The sequence below is a fragment of the Mastomys coucha genome, unplaced genomic scaffold, assembly GCF_008632895.1.
Source record: "Mastomys coucha isolate ucsf_1 unplaced genomic scaffold, UCSF_Mcou_1 pScaffold22, whole genome shotgun sequence".
NCBI lineage: Eukaryota > Metazoa > Chordata > Mammalia > Rodentia > Muridae > Mastomys > Mastomys coucha.
Window position 1 is genome coordinate 168,466,357 of NW_022196905.1, and position 24,924 is coordinate 168,491,280.

At 51.1% G+C, this 24,924-nt stretch overlaps 1 protein-coding gene across 1 annotated transcript; it reads left to right on the forward strand.

The window, feature by feature from the left end:
* Positions 1 to 4,432: 4,432 nt before the first annotated feature.
* On the forward strand, positions 4,433 to 8,812 carry Znf703 (zinc finger protein 703). The gene is made up of 2 exons (XM_031339426.1): positions 4,433 to 4,929; positions 5,914 to 8,812. The coding sequence occupies exons 1-2, from the start codon at positions 4,678 to 4,680 to the stop codon at positions 7,459 to 7,461; spliced, it is 1,800 nt and encodes a 599-aa protein (XP_031195286.1). The 5' UTR covers positions 4,433 to 4,677; the 3' UTR covers positions 7,462 to 8,812.
* Positions 8,813 to 24,924: the final 16,112 nt, after the last annotated feature.

Below are 24,924 nucleotides of genomic sequence, written 5' to 3' on the forward strand. Positions count from 1 at the left end.
AGAAGAAGAAGAAGAAGAAGAAGAAGAAGAAGAAGAAGAAGAAGAAGAAGAAGAAGAAGAAGCTGGGCTAGAGAGGAGAGAAATGACCGGGCACTTACTGCACTGGATCTTCTGCGACTGCTCAACCTTTCTGGGCTCCCCTCTATGATTAGGGTTAACTCACTTGCAGGCATTCTGCAGGAGTGGATACAAAGTGTTTAGAACTGTGTCAGCTACTGCCATGAAAGAACTTAGAGGGGAGAAAACAAGGCCCTGTGACACCTGCAGTGACATGGGAGGTAAGACAAAGTGCCCTGAGACAAGCCCCCACCCCCACAGTGGCAGACCTCTGAGCCCCTTTCATCACAAGACACCGTCTTCCTGTGAGACTGGCTGGCCTGGCTCTTGCCAGTTCCCTGCCACCAGTCCTCAGTGACCCTGCCATGCCCCAGGCAGTGTCTGAAGCCCGGGGTGGGGCAGCTGAGGAAATGCCTCCAGAGCCCAGTGCACTGTGCTAACTCGGGGCTTGTGGCCAAGGCAGTAATTGTCAGCCGCTGAAAGATATTAAACGCAGAGAAGGAAAACCAAGTTCTCTACAAGACAGACTTTTCGGAGTTCTTACAGCTTGTAAAAAAAAAAATGTAAATAGTTACCCGGTGAGATATTATTTCATGATGTTGCCGCTAGGGTTTGAGTATTATGCATGAGGTGATCATTCAGGCAATTCCGCCCCAGCGAGGAGTGAAAAGTGCCCATTACCCCCTCACAACAAATCTACCGCCTCCCGAGTTCCACCTGACTCAGGCGGTTTTTTCCTGGGTGGCAAATTTTATGTAAATCGAAGTCTGTGAAAAAAAATCTATAAATATCCACAATTTTCTAAAGGCTTTTTTTTTTTTTTTTTTTTTTAGATACATTGGACTGGAGCATGGGAAGGTCTGCTACCAGTTCCGTGGAATTCCCAGTCTAGGCTGAGATCTTCGGGATCCAGATGTTGATGTTGATGGGTGACACACGTAAGAAAACTCGGCAGAGTGGTTTTCCCAAGAGACACAGTACCCTGCATCCCAGGCATCCTGTACCTGGGATTCTCTTTGTCTCAACACTCCACATGTGATGTGTGTTGTCTGCCTCTGGCCTCCAGAGACTGGGATGGCCACTCTTAGATTTTATGCCTGGGAAACTTGAAGCATGTGGGGGAGGGGAACAAGTGCCCAGGGTCACTTCAGCAGCCCTCAAAGCCTGGCTGCCAGTGACCTGACTCCACATAACTCCAGGAACTTCAGGTAAATAACAATCCCATTCCTCACTGGGAGTTCTGGCATCCAATGTTATGTAAAGCACTGCATAAAATCAAGCGCTTGTAATTCTTGCTAGGGAGATCATGAGTTCTAACCCAGGCTGCTCGCTAGACAGAAAAAGGAATGGCTAGCAGACAGGAGGTCATTCTTTACTACAGAGTCATAGAAATAGCTTCAAGTAGCTTTAACCCCGTCCTGGGTAACCACCGCTCATCATTCCCAGGCAACCAGCAAAGGGCTGACAAATAAGGTCCCATGCGTCCACCACACTTCTTCGAGGGAAGGCTGTGTGCTGTGTGCCCTGCACTGCAACGTTTTACAGGAGTTTCTCAACCACATTCCTAACACAATGCTCTGCCCACAGCTGGCCCTCAGTAAACATGGTCCCGGTTGATTAATGAGTCATGTTCTCTCCCAGGTGGCAAGCCATTCCTTTGAAAACTGAACTTCCTTTCAGGCAGCTGAGGCCCAGTGTCAGCCCAGTGTCGTGCTCTGTATGGGGTAACAATTTTGCTAAGTAAATGTCAAATAGAAGTCTCAATAATCATCTGCAACTGTTTTAATTAGGCCTTGGGCCTAGTATTTTATTTTTTCATTTTTCTTTCAGAAAGAAACTGGATAGATCCAGTCAAGGAAACTCTCTTGTCCTTACCAGCACCCCAAAGCATGCCCTTACCCTCTGTGTGTGCTGCAGAGTATGTGTGCTCCTGCATACTGTCCAGGAGCAGGAAACAGGCCCGGCATGGACGGCATGCTGCCTGCCACCATCATCCCTTTCCGTGCTAACTGCTGTGTGCTTAGAGAATTCAGTTTCTTAAAAGGACAATGTATCATTCCATGGGGAAATCGCCTGCCCCCTACCCTGCCTGGACATCCTGTCTGCTCCCCTTCTTCCTTTTGTTCATTTGACATCTTTCTACTCTCCAAATAAAAATACTGCACCATCCTTTTTGCGGCCTCCTGCCCTCTCTTTCCCACCCACATTCCTAAGTGTCTACTCTCTTTCCCTCCAACTTATTTCCCATTAATCATTTCTAACACACATCTGCTCGGCTCCTAGAAGGGTGTCTAAGGCTCTCTCTCTCTCTCTCCCAGCTGGACTGGTTACAATAATCCAGGAGACTTTCGTCTGTCTCCAAACTCTTCCTTCTTCCTAGTTCTTCCTCCACCATACCCACAAAAACCATTCCTTCTACAGCCTATCTTTCTTCTACTCTTTTCTCCCAAAGGCCAAAGGACTGGGTGAGGTGAGGTAACCCTGCTGTGGCCTCTGTCGGGAGATTAGACTGGAACTCACTAGGTATGCCAAGCGGGTCTCAAATTTATGATGTGACTCTCCTGCCTCAGCCTCCTAGATGCTGCATCTACAAACATGAGGCTGCAGACCCCGCGTGGAATAGAGATAAGATAAGTGTTCACAGTGAGCATGAGGTCAGAAGGCATAGGCTGGCATGCGCAGAGAGCTATGGCAGTTGGGAGAGAGTATAACTTTGCACCATAAGATAAATGAGAAAATCCTCCTCCCTTGTGTTCCCATGCTCTTCTGCTGCAACATGGACCATATATATCGTCAGAGTCAGGGCATCTCTGGTTATCAGTTTTCAACTAATTTTATAAGATCTAAAAATGAAGGGAGGGACAGTCGGGTAATTTCTAAGAGACTATGCACATTTATTTATCAAACCTTGTGGATCCAGGGGAGATTTTGAGTTTAGTGTATGACTGGTATGACCTTGGAGGCTGCCTCCCGTCTTTTCTCCTGAGCATCACAAAGTTCATGATTGTCCTGTGAGTAGTTATTCCTCTCGCTTTGAAAATTCCTTTGAAATCTCTTGTTCTCACGTTGTGTTGAGTCATGGATACCAGAGTCAGAGAAAGAAAAAACAAAAACAAAAACAAAAAACGTGGGTCAGCACCATGCAGTCAGAACCAGATAGTCCTGGGCAACACTCCTACAAAGACAGAACTTGATGGTCAGAGTGAATGACAAATCACGACTGGAAAAATCGTATTCAAAAGGAACAGCGACACCAGCGCGCCTCCACTGGCCACTGGGGGCACGCAAAAGTCGTCACTCCAAAGCTGGGACACAAAGGACCAAGCTCAGCCGATTGAGCCAAGGATCTAGAACTTTATAGTCTGGTCCATGACTTTGTAAAAATCTCTGCCAAGTGTAAATACATACTTTTTCCGGAAGGCTTGGGGGAATCCGGGAGGGTACTGTTATTATTAAATAAAAAGGTTTTATTTCGAAATTTCCCTGGGGGGAAACCAATGGAGCAGTCTCTGGAGTTTGTGTCGCCCTGCAATGCTGAGACACCCCCCGCCCCTCCTCTAAGGACATCGGCCTCTAGTTTGCTGCTACCTCCAACCACGTCGCCCACAAAGAGCAAGCAGCTCGTCCAGTACAGTGAGGTAGCTCTGTGACTTTAAACGGGACAAGAACCCTGAAACACACCTAAACACGACCTACAATTCAGGGCGCCCCGGGGACGTTCCAGGAGCTTTGAGGCGGCGCTCCTTAGCCAGGGAGCCAAACCTTCAACCAGGCTTCACCTAGACTGTCTCACCAGGAAGGGAGTCCTTCCATTTCCAGTCAGACTGGGCAGGCTCAAAGTAGTTGGAAGAGCTCAGGCAGCGCCCAGGGAACAGTGGATGCCCCCAAGGCTTCGGCGCTTCCAAGTGAACACATCCGGGAGAGGCCAATTAGGGGAAAGAGAACCGGCCGAAGCAGCTCGGAGAAGCGGCCGAGCTCCCGAGGCGTAGCCCGCCCCCAGGCGGCCCCGGGGAGATGCTTGGATCCTAGGACCCGAGCAGGCGCCGTGCGTTCCCACCCCCGTCTCCACCCTAGACACGAGTGGGAAGCAGCGGGCAACAGGAGAGCCAGCGCAGGAGAGGGCGCAGAGCCCGTGTCCAGAAGTCCCGTCCCTCGTGTGACCCGTGGGCTAGGGCAGCCGGGCACAACCCGTAAAGGGGAGCGGATCCAGCGCGCGGCCAAGGCCGGGAGGCGGCGCCGGGCTGGGGCGCTTTAAGACTCTCCCCGCCCACCGGCAGCGCCCGCCTCCGCCCTCCGTTCTCCCCGCCCCGGGGTCCGGGAGAGAGCTGCGATTGGGCGGGCGCGGCGATCCCTTTGAAGTGTGGCTGCGGATCGCGGCTATTTGACGTGCGGCTCGCGGAAGGCGAAGGTTTTTGTGTTGCTCGCCCGGGCTAGCGGCGACGGAGGCGGCGGCGGCGGCGGCGGCGGCGGCGGCGGTGGTGGAGGAGGGGAGGCGGCACGGAGGCGCAGCGGCTGCTGCACGGCGTTCGACGCAGCGGAGCGAGCCCACCCGCCCCGGGAGCTCGCCTCCCGGAGCTTCCCCTCCCTCCCCGCCCCCCCCAGTGGCGCTGCCTCCTCCAAATGAGCGATTCGCCCGCTGGATCTAACCCAAGGACACCCGAAAGCAGCGGCAGCGGCGGCGGCAGCAGCGGCGGCGGCGGGAAGAGGCCGGCGGTGCCGGCAGTGGTGTCCCTCCTGCCCCCGGCGGACCCCCTGCGCCAGGCGAACCGGCTCCCTATCAGGGTCCTGAAGATGCTGAGCGCTCACACCGGTCACCTCCTGCACCCGGAGTACCTGCAACCGCTCTCCTCCACTCCCGTCAGCCCCATTGAGGTCAGTCCCCGGGCGCTGCCCACCCAGAACCGGACCCACTCCTCCAACCATGCTGGGCCCACGGCTCTGCTCCCTGCCCCCCCCCACCTCCCCTTAGCTCAGTGCGACGCGAGGCCCGAAGCTGGCCACGCTGGCGGACCTCCTGAGGAGGGACGGGAGGCAGGGATCAGACCCCCTCCAGGTTCTCCCTAGACTCCTGGGTGGAAGGTTTCTGCCCAGGCGCCCTTAGGAGCTGCGTGTTTTCTATCGGACTGGATTTGCTCTTGCGGTGCCCAGAGTCCTTTACTTTTCCTCTGGCCCCTTAGAGTCCTGTCCACAGACGGCTCCAGGGCCTCCCTCGCCTCCACCCCGACCTGTTCTCGTGGAAGCCACCCGTGCCCCTCTGCATATTCCCCGGCTTGTTGGGGCACAGTGCAGAAAACCAGGCACTGGCGATCCCGGGTCTTTCTTCCTCTTACTTCTCTGGGTGTCCTCCCCGGGAGGGAAGGGGGGAAAGAGGGAGGGAAGGAGAGAGGGAGGGAGGGGCTACTCACAGGGTCAACTGCGGCTCTGCCTTTAGAAGGCGCCTCTCCCTGCTCCTACCCCGAGCGCCATCACCAGAACTAACCCGTCCCAAACGAAGTTCTCCCAAACTAAAGGCTTAAGTTTCTCCCTGGTCCAAAAAGATGGGGAGATGAGCCGGGAAGGGGCGAACCACCACCACCCCGATTCCAGAAAAGTCACCTTTAACCGGGAGGGCCGTGGTTGGGCCGTTTCTCTTGCGCGCCAGTGCCCAGGACACACTCGGGGACTAACCCACCAGACAAGGGCCATTCCGCCCAGCTGCTCCGCCAAAGCCTGGCCCTCTTTCGGTGACCCTCTCCGCTAGGCCCCCCGTCGCTACTCCCTTCCCCCCGACCCCCAGGGCTCGGCTCTGCTCCACGCGCTTAGTGGGTCTCCCAGTCTCACCCCCTTCTTCCTCCCCTTCGCCTCTGTCTCCCGCAGCTGGACGCCAAGAAGAGTCCTTTGGCTCTGCTAGCCCAGACCTGCTCGCAGATCGGCAAGCCCGACCCGCCGCCCTCGTCCAAGCTCAACTCGGTAGCGGCGGCGGCGGCGGCGGCGGCCAACGGGCTGGGATCCGAGAAAGACCCGAGCCGCTCCGCCCCCGGCGCCGCCTCCTCCGCGGCCTCGGCGCTCAAGCAGCTGGGGGACTCGCCCGCGGAGGACAAGTCCAGCTTCAAGCCCTACTCTAAGGGCTCCGGCGGCGGCGGCGGAGACTCCCGCAAAGACAGCGGCTCCTCGTCCGTGTCCTCCACCACCTCTTCGTCCTCCTCGTCCCCCGGAGACAAGGCGGGCTTCAGGGTCCCCAGCGCCGCCTGCCCTCCTTTCCCCCCACACGGAGCATCGGTCTCCACCTCGTCCAGCTCGTCTTCGCCCGGAGGCTCCCGGGGAGCTTCCCCACACCACTCAGACTGCAAGAACGGCGGCGGCGGCGGCGGCGGGGAACTGGACAAGAAAGACCAGGAAGCCAAACCCAGTCCCGAGCCAGCCGCTGGGAGCCGAGGCAGCGGCGGGGACTCGGTTCACGGTGGCCCGGAGGCCACCGCGTCGGGGCGCAAGTCAGAGCCTCCCTCCGCCCTGGTGGGGGCGGGCCACGTGGCTCCAGTGTCGCCCTACAAACCAGGCCACTCGGTGTTCCCACTACCGCCCTCCAGCATCGGCTACCATGGCTCCATCGTGGGCGCCTACGCCGGCTACCCGTCTCAGTTCGTGCCTGGCCTGGATCCTAGCAAGTCTGGCTTAGTCGGAGGTCAGCTGTCCGGGGGCCTGGGCCTGCCACCCGGCAAGCCCCCCAGCTCCAGCCCGCTCACCGGGGCCTCCCCACCCTCCTTCCTGCAGGGATTATGCCGTGACCCCTACTGCCTAGGAGGCTACCACAGCGCCTCGCACCTCGGCGGCTCCAGCTGCTCCACTTGCAGCGCGCACGATCCGGCCGGGCCCAGCCTTAAGGCCAGTGGCTACCCTCTGGTGTACCCCGGGCACCCCTTGCAACCTGCAGCGCTTTCCTCCAGCGCCGCCCAGGCCGCGCTCCCGGGCCATCCTCTCTACACCTATGGCTTCATGCTGCAGAACGAACCGCTGCCACACAGCTGCAATTGGGTGGCGGCCAGCGGGCCCTGCGACAAGCGCTTTGCCACTTCCGAGGAGCTGCTCAGCCATCTACGGACTCACACAGCCCTGCCGGGCGCAGAGAAACTTCTGGCCGCCTACCCCGGGGCGTCGAGCTTGGGCAGTGCTGCGGCCGCCGCTGCAGCCGCAGCCTCTTGTCATCTGCATCTCCCCCCACCCGCTGCCCCAGGCAGCCCCGGGTCGCTGTCATTGCGGAGTCCACACACTTTGGGGCTAAGCCGATACCACCCCTATGGCAAGAGCCACTTATCTACAGCTGGGGGCCTGGCAGTGCCGTCCCTTCCCACAGCCGGACCCTACTACTCGCCATATGCACTGTATGGACAGAGACTTGCCTCCGCCTCCGCGCTTGGATATCAGTAACCATAGCTCTGGCCCCTCCCAGCCCTCCCCCACCCACCCACCCACCCATTCCTCTCACTTCCCACTGCCTTCGACGCTGCAGCCTCCACTACGCTTACCCCTACCAGGAGCCAGCCCAGCCCCTCCCCCACCGGACTGTGTATTTATTTACTATAATGTTAGCTTACAAGCTGGGAATATAAGTGCATTAATGACCACATGAGTCAATGGTATGCAAAATGTCTGTCTCCCCCAAATAATAATATTAACCACCCAGGTAACTCCATGATCCCCACCCCCACCCCTCTCCCCTACCCCTCTTTTTTTTTCTTTTATTTTCTTCTTCTTAGGTATATGTTTTAAGGTTTTGGGTTGTTTGTTTTTTGACTGATTTTGGTATTAAGGAATGAAGGAAGAGTTGGGGTTCTACACTTTCAGTTTCCCCATCTTGGGAAGTCTCTTGCATGAGTCTTAACTGTTAAAACTGCATTTCTTCCCTTTTCCTTCTACCCCTATCTTGTTTCCTTCCATGTGAGGTTTTAATTCTTTTTTTCTTTGTACAAAAAAAAAAATGTAACAATTTGGGGGGCGTGGGAAAGCCAAGGGGGACAACCTTGGTGGCTGGAGGTCCTGAGCTCTGATGAACCAGAATTCTGTTGTGCTGTGTGGTACTATACAACACCCCCACCCCCCACCCCCTTCCCCACATAAGCACTTGGTTCTAGGCCCTGAGCCCTCAAATCAAATCACAGCCTTGACCCTCCAGGATGCGCCGCCAGCAGTGGCCCAGTGGCCTCCAACTGAGCCTGCCACATCTTCTACCTTCCTGGCCCCTCAGGGACCCACACCTTGCGGTGCCGTCAGATTGCAGATTGCCGGCTGACGCATCCAATTTAATGTCTTAGAAGGCCCCGCTGGCACGAAATTGCTCTTTATATTTTGTGAAGTACTTTATCGTTACTTTTTTTTTTCTCCCTAGTTGGGACTGTGACCCGCCCCCTCCTCTGGCGATAGGGGCGGGGGCGGGGATCCTCGATGGATCCCTCCAAAGCTTACTAGTCCTCAAGTCAGCAGACCAGACAACGTTAGGAGCTCTGTTGGGGGCAGGCTGGGGACTCAGGGAGCCCTAGGATCACAGCACTCCCTTCGCCATGTCCCAGACCTGAGCCAGCAATCGCCAAAGCTGGTTAGGTTTCCGTGGGTTCCTGCGGTGGCTAGGATTAAAGACTTCATGCAGGTCCTCTCCCCAACACCTTCCCTCCCTCCCGGTCTTTCGCAGCAGCGCCGGGGCTGCGGGGCCTCTTGTGGGGTGAACAGAGCTCTCCCTTGCTAAGACTATTTTGTTAATAAATGGAATACTTGGCTATATTCACACCGTGGTGTGTTTCTCTCTTGCTTCACCCATGGTCCCACTTCCAGACACCTAAGCAACCCTTGTTTTGTTGAGGTTTTGTTTTGTTTTGTTTTTTGTTTTCCTTAAAAGGATTTCCTTCTGAGACTGCGGTTAACCTTTCCTCTAGGAGGGGACTTAGACCAATGGATTACAAATTACATAAACCCATCTTTACACCCCACTCCATCCCTCAGTTTAATTGTTTGGCTCCCAGGGATACTTCAAAGGCCTTGGCATTTCCTGGGGGTAAAGTGGAGCGAGGGCGCATGTGAAAGTGGATCTTCCTCTGGGCGGGAATTCGAGGGCTACAGGATGAGAAAGGGAACCGGGAAGGAGGGCTAAAGCTGACTTCTGAAGCCAAGCCGGCTTGGAGGGTGAGCAGAGACGTGCCTCTGGCGCCATCTAGTGGCCATACGGAGGGCTACAGGCTCAAAGACTTCAACTTGTTCTAGTCTTCCGGTCACCCTTTGCAGTCCCCAAAATTGAGGATTTCTACTTGGTGCTCCTGAGGAGCGGTTTCTTGAGGCTCTTCTTCCAACTCTGTGCTGTCAACGTAGGTCCTCCGCGACTCTGAAAACTCGGAACTGGTTTGGTTTTGCTGAGAATTCTCAGCGATGGTACATGACCCACCCGATTTCGTTCGATTCACCTGTGTCCTCTCGTAGTGGAAAACAGATGCCCTTTAGTAGGGTGTTGGCCCAGCACTTGCCTACTGCGTGGAATACCCAGGTCCCCAGTCATCAACTAGCTAGTGCTAGTGTGGACTGGCTCCCCTCCACCGGGGGGCAGCCATTGCAGACCCTGGGCGGCCAGTTCCACCATACTGCACGCACACACTGCCTGGGTGCGCTGTATGGGTGCCACAGGGCTTTGGATCTGTTGGTGCTGCGACGCTTTGCCCTCTCTGAGAGGGTAAACTACTTAACAGGTAGTTTGTACCCCTACAGTCTTCCGGCTTCGGAAGCTTGGTAGGCAAGAGTCCACAGCACAAGATGGGGTATGGGGTACATTTTCTATCTAGATGTATCAAGTGTTCACAAACTGAACCCTTGGGTTGAGGCTACATGGAAGGTCACGCCACTATGGACTCTTCAGTACAAAGCGCGCACATTTATGCGTCCCCAGATCTTTGTATCTAGGAAAATTCTTCTGTCAGTTAAGAGGTTACAAGTTGTTTTGCTGTTCTTGTTTTTACTCTTTATCAGTGCTGGCCACTCAATGACTGCATGTCCCAGGGAAAGTAGCCTGGGCTGCTGGCATCCTGGGACTCGGGGAGGACATGAGTCCAGGGGCAGACTGTGACAAGCAGCAGTGAGAGTCACCCTGAGACCAGCCCCAGGTGGACATGGGGAGCCAGCATCGTTCAGTGATCCATGCTCCTACACACCTGAAATGCAGAACTACCTCCCTCCTCTTCTCTTTTCCTCCTCCTCCTCCTCTTCCTCCTCCTCCTCCTCTTCCTCCTCCTCCTCCTCTTCTTCTTCTTCCTCTCTCTCTCTCTCTCTCTCTCTCGTTTTCTTTGCTATTTATTTTTCCTTTTCCACCCAAGTCCTACTTTTTTTTTTCTGTAAACACTTGCATGTTTCTTCTCCAACTCCTGTTAAAACGAACGGAAAGGGCTCCTAAAAGTTTGTCTTTCGGCCTTGTGGTTGGTAGCTCTTCCTCCCTGGGAGCACAGAGATTTCTTTGGTTAGGAAGGGAGATGAAAAAAAGATTATCTCCCGAGGTTTATTAAGCCCTCTATACTGAAAGAAAGCTTTGCTAATAGCTGGTCCGCCTACACCTTTGGTGTGAAAAGAAAAATTGGAAAGTGATCTCACTTGGAACCTGGAAGGGTTAGCTGAGCCTGGTTGAATTAACTGGCCCCAAAACACCATGGCAACCAGACAACTCCCCCCCCCCCTTATAAACTTTCTTAAGAAATTGCCTATTGTAATTAACCGGTAGAGAGTTTGTTACTTTGTTACTTCAGTCGCTTGGTTCCCATTAGTTGCCATTAGTTGCCTCCAACAGCTCCCTATTTGTATATTTAATATTATCTGGCAACTCCCACTTTGTATTTCTCTAAATACCTCCTCCTTTTCTTTACTCCAAATATCTCCTCCTCCTCTTTCCCCTAATCTCCCCAGGCTCCAGAAATGGGGACTCGTGTTCCCAGGACAGCAGGGTGAAAACCACAAAGCCAGAACCTGAGACACTGGGTGTTCCTGGCTCCAGGTTCTGCTTTCACACTTCTTGCTGGGTTATTTCTGTGGCCCTGTGGACAGCAGAGGGGAGAAGAGACGGAGAAGCAGGGCAAAGGCTTGCCCCCAGATACAGGCTTGACTCAGAGTCGGGTGTGTTTTATCCACCACAACTATACCACATCTTCTATGAATTCCACCATTCACCATTCGTAGAAAGCTCTGATCGCCTTGCCCAGCCCATCCTACTATACTGTAGTTGTATCCGAGCTAACTCCCTTCTGATGCATGTTGGGGTTGGCTAGAATCCGTCTTGCAATAATCCTGAGGCCTGCACTTTATTAATCATTCCGTAGGGGAAGCTGCACTCCGGTTTTCTGTTTGATTCGATTTCATTCATCCTGTCTTTTTACAGAATAGATGGTCGAGTGCATCCGATAATGTATGGTTTAATTTGGAGCACTATGGGCTTGAATTACCATTTTCACAATGCGCTGTGCGTTAATGTGTTACATCATTTATAAAGAGGAATGTGCGAGATTTCAAAGTTTCTCCTCAAAGCCAAAGTCACCTGAAGGAAACAAAGCTCAGCTCACATCTACTCATCTCCTCCCTCCTCCCTGAGCACCGTCTGCCTCCTCCACAGGGTCACGTGGCCAGAGCACAGAAGACCAACAGGACAGTTTCCATTCACATATCGCAGGTGGGTGTGTAGGTTTGGGGGGGGGCAACTTGCACATGGCTGCGCTGAGCTGTCCACAGCACTACAAAGCGCCCCCTCATTATGGCCCAACAACAGCTTTGAAGTCAACCAGCTTGCATTTTGCTGAGACCTCCAGTGGATGGCTCTTGCTCGACCCTAATCCCAGCACTCCGTCTGCAATGGCTGTAATAACACCAGCTGTCTGTTACTCAAACTCTGAGTGAGGAGGAAAAAGCACTGATTATCCAAATACAGTCATTAAAGGGGAAATGTGTTTTTAGGACTGTCAGAGTGATTAATGAGGGCTAGCCGTCTTTGCAAATGCACTTGTTTAGTCTAACTGGCAGCTTGTATTTTCCTATTGATTTATTGCAGCCGTTGCCGGGCCTTGGTGTGTGCGAAGTCAGGGCACTTCACAACTGTGCCCTGTTTAAACAGGAAAAGCATGCACCATTTTGTCCAGGAGGGAGGAGACAGCCGAAAGCCTCTCTCTTCAGTTCAGCCTCCAGGGACACAAACCAACAAAGAAGACATTAAAACCTGCAACCAAAGAGGGAAGGAAATAGTCTCCCCTTGGTCTTCCCAGTCATTTTGCTCCAAGGTCAGTGGAGACACACCAGACCCCCTGGACAAAACCTGCCCTATAGTAACCCTCAGCCTGCCCACATTTCTTTTCCAGTGGCCAGAATCCAGCTGTCAGTCACTGGGTCAGAGGACAGGAAAGGGCGCCAGCAGAGAAAGAACCAAGAGAGGGAATGAGGAGGCCAGGAAGCAGTAAAAAAAAAAAAAAAAAAGCCAGAAGTCACCAAATCCCCTAGTTCTGCAAGGGGTGGGTATGCAGTGCACAGATAGATGCCAACAGTTGGGGTCAACTTTTAAAGAGAGATGGGGGACCCCCAAAGCTACACTTCCATCTCTGTATCTGTGCCTTTCCTGTTTTGATAAACAGGCTCTGTAACAACCAAAACAAACATGGCAGCTTGAAAGGTCTCACGATTTGGAGGCTGTACTTGCAGGTGGTGACGAATCATCCCAGAAAATGGTTAACAGATTGCAGGTGTGCCCTGCACAATGCAGGACACCATGCGACCCCGAAGGCAGCTCTGGAAACCTCCTGCCCACGACACAGAGAACATTATAGGAAGGTACTAAAACCATAGCTCTGCCCATCTGAAGCAGCACAACGTCCTGCCCTTCGGACAGGAGGAGGTGGAGAGAGACACAGCAAGGTGACGCTGTGCTAAGAGTCGCACTGCAGGAGACGATGGAGCCATGGGAGGAGTGGGGGTAAGATCTGGGGCTCCCAGTTCCTGCTGGCCCACCCTCTTCTGAAGGCTGCAGGTGAGAGGGATGAGGTTGAGCCCCTAGAGACGTGTTTCTCAACCTGTGGAACAACCCTTTCATAAGGGTCACATATCAGATATCCTGCAGATCAGATATTTATGTTATGATTCATAACAGCGAATTACAGTTATTAAGTAGCAATGAATTAATTTTATGGTTGGGAGTTAGCACAGCATGAGGAATTGAGTTAAAGGGTCGCAGCACTCGGAAGGTTGAGAACCACTGCCCTAGGTGAATAATTTCCACTGCTAGAGCAAATCAAGAAACAGGTTTCAGGGCTGGAGAGAGGATTCAGTGGTTAAGAGTACGCGCTGCTCCTCCAGAGGACCAGGGTTTAGTTGACAACCACCTGTAACTCCGCTTCCAAGGGATCTGACTCCCTCTTCTGGCCTCTGTGGGCACTTACACACTGTGGCGTTCAGTCACATGAACACATACATACATTTAAGTAAAAATAAAAGCATTTTTATTTTTTAAGAAACAGGTTTTTGCCTGTTTGTGGTGTAAGCTATAGGGCTGATGCTGTATAATGGTAAGTCCGGCATTTTAAAGGCTGATGCAGAAAGATAGCCTGGGCTAGCTACAGGATAAGGTCCTTATGGTGGTTTGAGTAAAAATGCCCCCCCCCATAGGCCCATAGGGGCATTATTAGGAGGCATGGCCTTGCTGGAATGGGTGTGACTTTTTGAAGGCAGTACATCTGGGCTCTGGGGTCACAGATGCTCAAGCCAGGCCCAGTGTGGCACTTTGTTCCTGCTGCCCGCTGGCTGATTCAGATATGAAAACTCTGCAGCACCATGTCTACCTGTATGCCAGCATGCTTCCTGCCCTGGTGACAACAGACTAAACCTCTGAACTGTAAGTCAGCTCCAATTCAGTATTTTCCTTTTTAAGTCTTGTCATGGTTGGGCTGGAGAGAAGGCTCAGCAAGTAAGAGTGCGCTGACTGCTCTTCCGAAGGTCCTGAGTTCAAATCCCAGCAACCACATGGTGGCTCACAACCCTCTGTAATGAGATCTGATGCCCTCTTCTGGTGTGTCTGAAGACAGCTACAGTGTACTTACATATAATATAATAAATAAACAAATCTTTGGGCCTGAGAGAGTGAGGCCAGAGTGAGAAGGGAAAAAAAAAAAAAAAAAAAAGACTTGCCATGGTCACGATGCCTCCTCATGGCAAACCCTAAGAGCCTTATCTCAAGGGGGGAAAAAATACATCTGAACTAGCACCCAAGCACTTACCCATCTTTCCTGACCAGCTTGCAGGGTCCGTGAACCAGTCCAGAGGTGGGAAGAGGACGTACTTCTTCTTGAGTGGAGACCCTTGCCAAGCTTTCCCAGGGTCAGGGCACATCATGAGCATTAATAACTTCTATAACACAAAGAGCTGGCACTGGACTTTGAGTTGCCGATGAACTAGGTACATTTTTCTTAAGACGAAATAAATTGATAGAGGGAAAGAGAGCGACTGTACTCTATAAACCTCAGGATGGAGACCAGTGGGACCGGTATGCTTTGGTGAACTTGGAGACGGTTACAGGATGTCCAGCCTATCTAGTCGCTAAGGAGCTAGCAGAGTGGACACTGAGCTAGGTGTCAGGGAACTTGGATGTTGTTCTGCTTCTAAACCTAACCACATAACAAAAATCTATCACTTTGCCCACTAAATTTTTAAAAATTAGAGTCAGGAGAGGGGCTGGAGAGATGGCTTCATTGCTCTTCCAGAAGACTGAGGATTATGGCGGTTCACAGTCACCTGTCGACTCCGGTTCCACGGAATCCAACACATCCTTCTCACCTCCATGAGCACCAGGTGGGTAGGGCTATGTGCAGGCAAAGAACCAATACACATAAAATAAATAGATTATTTTTTTATTTTCAGATTGTAATTTCTAGCTGGAAGTAGTGGCGCACACCTGCAATGCCAGCACTTGGGAGACAGAGGCAAGAGGGTCTTGGGTTTAAGGTCGCCCTGAAGCAGCTTACTTCCAAATAATTAATTATATTAAATAATTATCTCTTCCTAACTGAAATATTCTATATCTTTAAGACCGGGTCTTGTTACTATGTCCAGGCTAGCCTAAACATCCTCCTGCCTCAGCCCCTGGAGTAGCTGAGACTACAAACACATATCACCAAACACAGCTCTTATGGATTTATGAACTATTTAAACATCGTGATGGGTATAACTACCTAGGATGCTGTCACTGGCCTCTATCAAGTGTAATTCTAAAGTTCCTATCAGACCTGACAATGTAGCTCAGTGGTAGAATGTGCCCAGCATGCATGAAGCCCTGGGCTCCATCAGAACAAGTTCCCTACCAGAGTAGCCAGTGTGGATGGTCCAGTAAAAGAGGCTCCATGGCCTCTGGCCTCGATTCACCAACAGGCAGAGGGGAGGAATGCACGTGGAAAAAAATTCCTGTCGGATGGGATTCTTCACCCCAAAAGACTGAGTCCTCCAATGTGACGTTCTACTGTGTTTTATTTTAAATGAAATGCTCGGTATAGGTTGATGCAAGTATTTCAGCAACTGCACAGATGGTTCAGGTGGGGTAGAAATTATTTTAAGTAATTTGAAAAATCCTGAGGTTAAACCAAGGGCTTCAGACAGAATTCAGTTTTTCATAGCCTGCGGCCAGTTGTTTTTCAGAGAGCTGGGGCAAGCGAGAGAAGAAATGAGAAGCAGATAAACATCAAACCACACTGTAGACCTTTGCTCCATGTGGGCAGTGGGTATTTCTGCACAGTTCAGAACATAACATGAGGTAATCCTGAAGTTTAAATCAGAGCCAGATTTAAGAGTAGAAACAGCAGTTAGAACGTCCCTCTGCATCCTGTTTGCTCTCCTGGGTGTGTGGACACGTGAGCATATGTGTGTGCATGTGTGCTATATACAAGTTTGTACTCAGTCCTTACAGGAAATGGCATGGCTCTGCTTTTCCAGTGACTTCATGCATATAGAGCTCTAGGTCAAGTGTCTAGGGAGATCAAGAAGCATTGCCCTGTGTCCATCAGAGATCAAGGCGCATCACTGTCCGTCATAACAGTTCCATATAATAAGATAAGCAAAGCACTCAGTTCCTTCTGGTTTTGTATGCTCAGATTGGAACCCAGGGCCTGACACATATTAAGCAAGCGTTCTACATCTCGGCTATATCCGCAGTCCCGGCTACTTAATTCTTATGACAAATGACTGTTTCCCCTTGATGGAAGAACTGAGATTTAAAGAGGTTAATTGCCCAAGATTTCATAGTTAAAGGGCTGTGGAAATCTGGGTATAGAAAGACTCAGCTGTAGTAACAAGTACTTAGGGTACTGAGACAGGAAGACTGTGCCAGACTCAGCAATGTGCTTCCAGCCTCGGAGACCCCACCTCCAGTAAAATCAAACAAAAAAGCTGTACTGCCAGGATCTCGCTGTTCCCCTGACTTTAAGACTTCTTGTACTTAGCTCTAGACTTTCTGTCCTGGAGATCTCCAAATTTGACGATCTGTAGGCTACTTGTTCTTCCAAAACAAAAAACAAAAACAATAACAAAAACAAACAAACAAAAAAAACAATAACAAACAAAAACATTTCCTGTTAGGGAGTTGTGTGTGTGTTAGAAGTGTCTTAGACCACAATGCTGGTCAAGACCATGGGTTCAACTCAGTCAGTAAACATTCAAAGTGACCACCACATACCAAGTAAAACCAGCTGGGATCAAACCCAGGGTGCCACACATGCTAAGCAATGTTAAGCAAGCTCTCTACCTCTTTGCCAGACTCCTCTCCCAAGATATTTTTTAAAAGAGCTGCATAGATATTGAACATAGATAATGGTAAGATTTGCATCTTGTTATCATCCCTTAAACAAGGCACTTGTATCAACCACCGATACAGCGTTACGTTTCTATTGAGTATTTTGAGTAACCTATAAGTGGTTTGCTTGGGAATAGACAAATCCTACTCCATTTTTTATAAGAGTCTTGAGCATCCATGGATTTGGGTACCTGAGGCAGGCCCTCAAGTCCATCTACCTTGACGCCAGGAGGTACCAGTCCTATAATCTGGCCTAGGGTTCAATGATATGTAGGAACTTATCTTACTTCATGAAACTTATGGCTGATTATGGTGTAGAGACACATTCTAGTTAATGCATGATGTACTAAGGGATCCATCAATGTTGTTGTGATAGCCAGTGTTGACTAGAATCTGTGGAAACAACACATTAACACCCAAATCCCAGTGCCTTAACACAAGGAAGATCTTCCTTCCTCACCCACATTCCGTATCCAATATGGACCGACAGGAATTCCATCAACCACAATTCAACCAGACGGCAGTGGTAAGACACTTCTTCCAAGTCATCGGCTTATGCAGTTATCGTGGCTAGCTAAGCAGGAGTCTGTGGGGCAGAGAGCAGGAAGGGGGGACCACAAACACTCTGAGATCACGAGCCATGACTTCAGGGATGGCCTAAAACCTCTCTCAGAGTGCTCTCCTGATTAGGCCTGGCCCTCCCCAGATCATCTCCCTTTTGATCAACCTAAAGTCCATTTGTCAGGAACTCTTTATCACATTTGCAAAAGTATTTCACAGAGGCACTAACAGGACTGTGGCTCAATCTCATCAAGCCAACATATCAGAACGCATCATCCTAGGCTATCCAATTAATCAGACCTGTTGACTAACAGGGACAACAGCAGAGGATCTTGACTGAATTGTCACATGCTTCAAGCCAAAAATGACCCTGGTGCCTCTTCTCACAGGACCCTTGCCTCTAACAGCAAGGATAATATGAAGACTCTCCCAGGGCACAGGGTGGATGTCTAGAGGGGAGTCAGCCAGGTGATGAATGGGCGCCATCCATCCCGCCATCCTCGAGCCCATTGTTCATAGAGAAAACTAGGTCAGCAAAGAGATGACAGTATCCCACAGCCACGAAAGGAGTTTATCTCAGCTCACCTCCACCTGCTCCCTCAGATCTCACCACACAGAAGCTCTCCATCCCACTGAGCCCTGTTTCCCTGGACAAAATTGATGCTGAAGTCATAGAGAAGGAGAGAATTTGATAGTGTGGGTGTGTGATACCGGCGCCAAGAAGTTAGAACCAGAATGGCTGTGAGTTTGAGGCCAGTCAGGACTAGATAAGGAGTTCTATGACATCCCAGAGTGAGATACTGTTTCAAAAATAGAAGGGGGAGTGTAAGAAAGTGAAGGAAAATAAGGAAACATAACTCCCTACCCTAGGGATGGAATGTCCTGCAGCCAAGGCTGGCTACACTAAGGGCAAAGCAGAAAGCTCAGAGCTACACAGAGGTCAAGACTCACATCCTCCACAGAGCTGAGGCCTTCACCTTACAAAGAGCCACAGATGTGAGCACTTTCAGTGGCCTCCCTAACAAAGGGGCTAGGGACCTCTGGGGTATTTGGTGACACCAATGACCTCACAGTGCAATTTCCAGGAAGCTAAAAGTGGACCCAAAGTGATAATGATTGGTGGTCACTGCCATCAATGGTCAACAACAGGTGCTGTCAATAGAATGTGCTGGAAGTTCAAATGAAATCGAGTGGGTCTCGGGGACCAGACCCTTCTCTCCTGTAACATTAACTGAATGCTTACTGTGTATCAGGCACTGAGTTAGCACTGGGCTCAGGCATGTTCATCAACAATCGCCTTCAGTAAGTCTCTACATACCTTGCCTAAAATCACAATAAGATCCAAGCAAGTGAGTGGAGCCTCATAGCTACCTATGAGAGCCAGCATGGACTGCATCCACACAGGTGCCCCATGGGGAAGTGGCAAGAGGAGTCATGATTACCTCTGACCCTGGCCTCCAAAGACCAAGGTTGAAAAGGATGGCTCGGCCCCTGGTCACAGGTTGCTCTCCTGAAATCTGACACCAAATGTAGACCTGTGTCATGCTAATCACCAGCTACGAAAGAATTCTGGAGCCCAGTGTCCAACACACCAAAGCCCAGTCTTCAGGAAGCTGAGGCCTGAGGATCCCAAGTTCAAGGCCTGCCTGGGCACCTTAGTATAAAAACTGAAATTTTGTTTGTTTGTTTGTTTATTTTTGTCTCATTCCTGGAGAACTTACAGTGTGTGTTAAATACTATTGGACACACTCCATGCACCAAAGTGCCTATGATCCAGTAGGAAAAACAACATAAACTCACACAAATAATTCAAGTGATAATGGCAAACAAAGGGAGATTCCATCCCCCCCAAAATACAAGACCTTCAGAACACCCCTAGACACTCCCCCCCCAGAAGAGAAAGAAGAGAGCTAGCTAACAAGACAGCCTGAGCAAGACCCAAACAGGACTGTACAGGTGTACTGGGGATGCCCGGCCTGGATGCTCCGACTGACTAGCTTGTATGCAGAGTAGAAAGCCACTCAAAGCCAGCAGTTCATTTTGTTTCTGGGCCACCCAAAGAAGTGCAGCCACCCAGCAGGTGGACAAGAGAGGGCCAGAGGCTCTGTGAAGGGAAGTAGTCTGACTAGACTGCCTCAGCCGAAGGGAAGGGAGCTCCTCGCTTTGGGGTTTGGACTTGAAATGAGTGCCGCACTTGCTCAGCCAACTTTCAAAGTCCCAGCTGCCCACCCTGGACTCTCATCCTCACAAGGACCACCTCCCTGGCTATGTTAGAGCATCAGGGTCCAGAGTACAGTGGGTTCTCAGAAGCCTTTCCATGGCCACACCCACAAGATGGGACTTACACTCACATATCCCCAATAGTTACCTGCTCCCCACCCCAGACTCCGCTCCTCCCCTCCCGACTATTGGGGAGTTCTTAGCATATGTCTTTGCACCCTTGTATCCCGCTGTAACTGTCCCCCTTGTGCCCCTCCCCCTCCCTGAGACACACTCACATGCATGCTCCCTCTCACCCTCGCCTCCACCCCACCCCACCCCCGCCACCCTTCCCCTCCATTTGTTTCAATGAACAGCCCCTTTTATCTATTCTGTAGGTACAAATGAAGCTGTCAAATTTGATCAGGCGCTTGATATGACAGGCTGTGGGAGTCAGGACCCCTTGAACAGAGTGGGCCTTGTCTGTCACAGCCTGCCTGACACTTCCCATAATGCCCAGACTGATGAGATTCTGAGTAGAGACCAGCACATTTTCAACTCTATTTTGGGTGAAAACCCTTCTTGAAAGGTCTTGAAAGGAGCTGGCAGTTCCGCCGCCCGGATGATTAATGAGGGTTGGCTTCACTGGACGGATTTCTCCTGGTGCCAACAACCGTCCTCCCAACAGGCCAGAACATGTTGCCTCGGACTCCCCCAGTGTTTCCCCCGCAGACATTACCCCCCAAAGTCCCTTCCCGTCAGCCCTCAGAATGCTTCCTCCAACACTCACGTCTTCCACCAGTTTCTACCGTCCTCCTCACGTTCTACTGGGAGCCGTCCCCACACATGGAAGAAGTCAGCCTCACAGCTGAGGGGCCAACTTGAGGGAGCAGAGCCTCCTGGACCTCTTTTGAGAAGTGGGGGTGGCTGAGGGACAGCTGAGGAGGGGCTGTGGAGGACTTATGACCCATGGACTCCTTGTGTGTATGCTGTTCTTTCCCCTCAAGGATCTCAGGAGACAAAAGGCCCCAAAAGATAAAACATCCAATTCCTTGTTTGTTTTGCTTATGTGTGGGTGTTTCTCAAGTGGGACAACTGCTGCCACGAAAGTCAGGAAGGCACCTGTGGGAGCAAGAATGTTTAGTATCTTGGTCTCAAGACTGATCTATCAACCATCACGGGGATGATTAAAAGTGCTTCTCACGGCTCCTACCGCCCCCAAGGACACGGCCAGCTAAGCTAGGGACCACCGTACAGCAGAAAGCCCTTCTAGCCCAGGTACATAAAGAGCCAGGCTCAGCGTGAGCTTCCATGAACACGTGTCCTTCAAGGCCTGCTCTCCCTACCCAACCCTGCAAGCTGCAGGGGTGCTCTCCCCTGTCTCTGTCTCTGTCTCTGTCTCTGTCTCTGTCTCTGTCTCTGTCTCTCTCTCCCTCTCTCTCTCCCTCTCTCTCTCTGCCTCTCTCTGTGTGTGTCTCTCTCTCACTGTCTCTCTCTCTCCCTCCCTCCCCCCCTCTCTCTCTCTGCCTCTCTGTGTGTGTGTGTGTGTGTGTCTCACTGTCTCTCTCCCTCTTTCTCCCTCCCTCCCTCCTTCCTTCCCTCCCTCCCTCCCTCTCTTTTTCCCTCTCCAGTACCCCATCCCAAATCCTGTTACCCAGCAGTGCCTAAATGTTCTTTGAGGACTTTCAAACCCAGAAGCCTTCAGGAACGAGCAGGCTGCAGGTTCTTGGGGGTTAGAAATTTGACTTGCCCTTTCTTGCTAGCCTCCTGTTTTGGTTGGTTGGTTGGTTGGTTGGTTGGTTGGTTGGTTGGTTGGCTGGCTGGCTGGCTGGCTGGCTGGCTGGCTGGTTGGTTGGTTGGTTGGTTGCGTTGGGTTGGGTTTGGGTTTGGATCTTTCTTTCTTTCTTTCTTTCCTTCTTTCTTTCTTTTTTTGACATGACCCCCCTATATAAGCCAGGGTTACCTCAAACCTGCAATCCTGTTTACCCTGTGCATCATGACACACATGTGGTTTCTTTTCCCTCTGAGGCAGACCCTAGCTATGTTGTTCAGGGGCTAGCCTTATGACTGAGTTTACCTCTAAAATTCATTGTCTTTTTTTTTTTTAAGCACTCATAGATTGCTCTTTTGAACTAGGTTTGAGGTCTGGGAAAGAAACTGGGTCCCTATAACCAGAGGGTCCCCCTTTCTCCCCCTCTTCCCTCCCTCTGAGAAGAGAGAAAGGAACTCCAGAATACCCCCAGGCAGAATGCCCAGAGCAATGAGCTTGGAAGAGAAAGGATGTCCAGGAAGGCAGAGGAGGCCTGACCGCAGCAGCCTGGGCAAGGCAGGACCTCTGCGCCTAGGTGGGTGAGTAAGACTGTAAGGATGCTGCTGCCTCTCAGCATGCCGCAGGACCCACGGGAGGCACTGGGCAGCCTTCGCTCCCGGGGCTAACTGTATGGTGAGAGCTACAGAGGAAGACGAAAATCAACAGGAAACCCTGCACATGGAAACAGAATAACTACAAGACCCCTGACAGAAGTGTGTCACATGAAGAGAAGTTAGTCTTCTCTCTTCCAGAAGATACATACTTTTTAACGGAATTATAGAAGATTGCACTTCTTACTTTTGGGAAACTCCTAGGATCTAATGGTAAGTTGGTTTTCCCGAATATAACAAATACCCGAGATCATCGATTTTTTTTTTTTAATGTAAGTTTTTGGGCTAAAGAGATGGCTTGGGGATTTAAGGGAATTTGCAGCAACTGGAGATGACCCAGGTTCAGTTCCACCACCCACACGGTGACTCACAACCATCTGGGACTCCAGTTCCAAGGGATCTGACACCTCCTTCTGGCCTCCATCAGCACCAGGTACACATGGGGCAGGCAAAAGACTTATACACACAAGATAAAATAAGTACATTTTTAAAAGGCATTCAAAAATAAATGTTAAGCAGGTTTCAGTGGCTTGTATCTGTAACTAAAGTGCTCATGAAGCTGAGGCCAAAAGGTCACTGCCAGTTGAGGCCATCAAACAAAGTAAGTTCTGGACAGCCTTGGCTATCGAGTGAGACTTTTTCACAAAAGAGAAACAACCAACCGAAGATGAAAGGTTCCTTTTGGCTCACAGTTTCAATGCCTAGCATGGGCCCTGTCCCTTTGGGGCCTGTGGCAAAGCAGCATATCATGGAGGGACACAGAGTAGAGAAAAGTATTCAATTCACGATCAGGAGGCAAAAGGAGTTATGTTTGCAGTGACCTTAAACCAGACACTGGGCCCACGCAGGGTTACACCAGGTTACACCAGCTCCCATATTATTGGGATGGAGACCAAACCTTTAATACATGAGCCTTTGAGAGTCGTTTCACAGCCAAACTACTGAGCAGGATTCCACTGTGCCCCCTTTGTCTAATAAGGCCAAACCTTTACCTTAGCATGGAAGTCCTCATGTCTCCAGTGAGCTACATCCCCTACCATTATCCTTCACAGGAGCCAATGGGACAATTAGATGCTTCCCATACGCCAAGTTCTTCAGGGACTTGGGCCTTCTTCTAAGACTCCCATTCCCCTGTCAGTCCCTCCCAGAGCCCCTATGACTTTTGGGGGGGAAGGGAGGCTAAAAACGTTCTCACCTCCTCTTTATCTCCTCTATAATCCTCAGGTATGTCCCTCCTGTCTTCCTGAAATGGACCAGAAACTGCTTAAAGGTATTCCATTCATCTTCACGTCCCCTCTGCCTAGAATGGTGCCCAGCACCTGGTAGGTAATCGATAAGTGCTTTCTGAGTCCCATTAGTTGAAATCACCGCAGGGATAAACATTTGTCGGTGTCTCCGAACTGAGTCATTAAGTGGACATGGGAGGAGCCCCAGGGATGAAACGCAAAGGAGACACAGGAATGGCACCGATGAAAGAGGAGAGAACCAACACACGATGCCACCAGGACCCAGTGATTGGTTATTCCAAAAGGACGCCTTTCTCTAGTCAGTCTCCCTTGTCTGGACCAAGCATGTGGTCACTCTGAGGGCCACAGCTTCAGCAGCATGTTTGGAAGCATGCAGGGGAAACAGACTAAACAGAAGAGCAGAGAGAGACTCCCTTCTCCTCCTAACATGCAATAATAGCTGAAATGTTCCCTTCGAGTCACTGCTTGGAGAAAGAAGAGTGTAAGAAAGGCACTACAGAGATCAAACAGGGCGGGGCCTGTCTGCAGTCCCAGCCCTCAGCAGGCAGAGGAAGGCACCACAGAGATCAAACAGGGCGGGGCCTGTCTGCAGTCCCAGCCCTCAGCAGGCAGACGGAGGAAGACCAGAGCTTCCTTCCTGGGAGACATCCCAAGTTCAGCGCCCACCCAGATGACATAGAGAAACTCTTCCTACAAAATAAACAGATAACAGGAATGTGCCTATAAGCATGGTGGGGGACAGTCCTGCTGATGCACCATGTCCACTAAACAGGACAAAAATCACACCTAGGTAAACAGAATGGGGGTCTGTCTGAGGTCCAAGGGACACAAGACCATTGGAGGGTGAGACAGTATCAGGTCACAAACATGTTCCCAAGAAAAGCAGTTGCAGAATCAGTGCCCTGGGGGCGGAGGGCGGATACCTCCTTTTAGTTTTTTTAAATGTATTTAGTGAGGGGGGTGTGTACGCACGTGCGCGCACACACACACACACAGACACATACACATACACATACACACACAGACACATACACACACACACGCGCACAGTACCCATGAAGAGGTCTGTAGATGATGTGTGGGGTTTGGTTCTCTCCTTCCACCATGTGAGTCCAGTGAACTGAACTTAGGTCCTCAGGCTTTATGGCAAGCACCTTTCTTTTTTTTAACCACTGATACATCTCAATAGCCCGTGGATACTTCTTGAATACAAAATGTTTTGTCTCTTTCCTATATCTATAAATGAACAAATGAGACTGGGACTCGTCTTCCAGCAAGCCAGGTCCACGCTTGCAGCGTGGGAAGGATACACACTTCACGGATGTTCTCCAGTCATCTCTAGAACAGAACCAAGCTCCCACCTGTGTTTCAGAATCTCTTCAGGGAAAAATAATAATAATAATTTTCCTGCCCATGAGGCCAGAATAGAAAAACAAGACTATATAAAACATGCCTCCAAGGGAAAGGAAAGGGTAGGCCAAGAACAATAGGCTCACCTCTCTTGCATGCGCCCCCTCCAGGACCTCAGCTTCTTTTCCCTGCTTGTGTGTGGCTTGAGGGGGGACGGGGAAGGGTGGGGAAGCCAAACCTAGTTTGGCCCTTGCCCTCTGGCCCTTGCCAAACCAAAGGCCC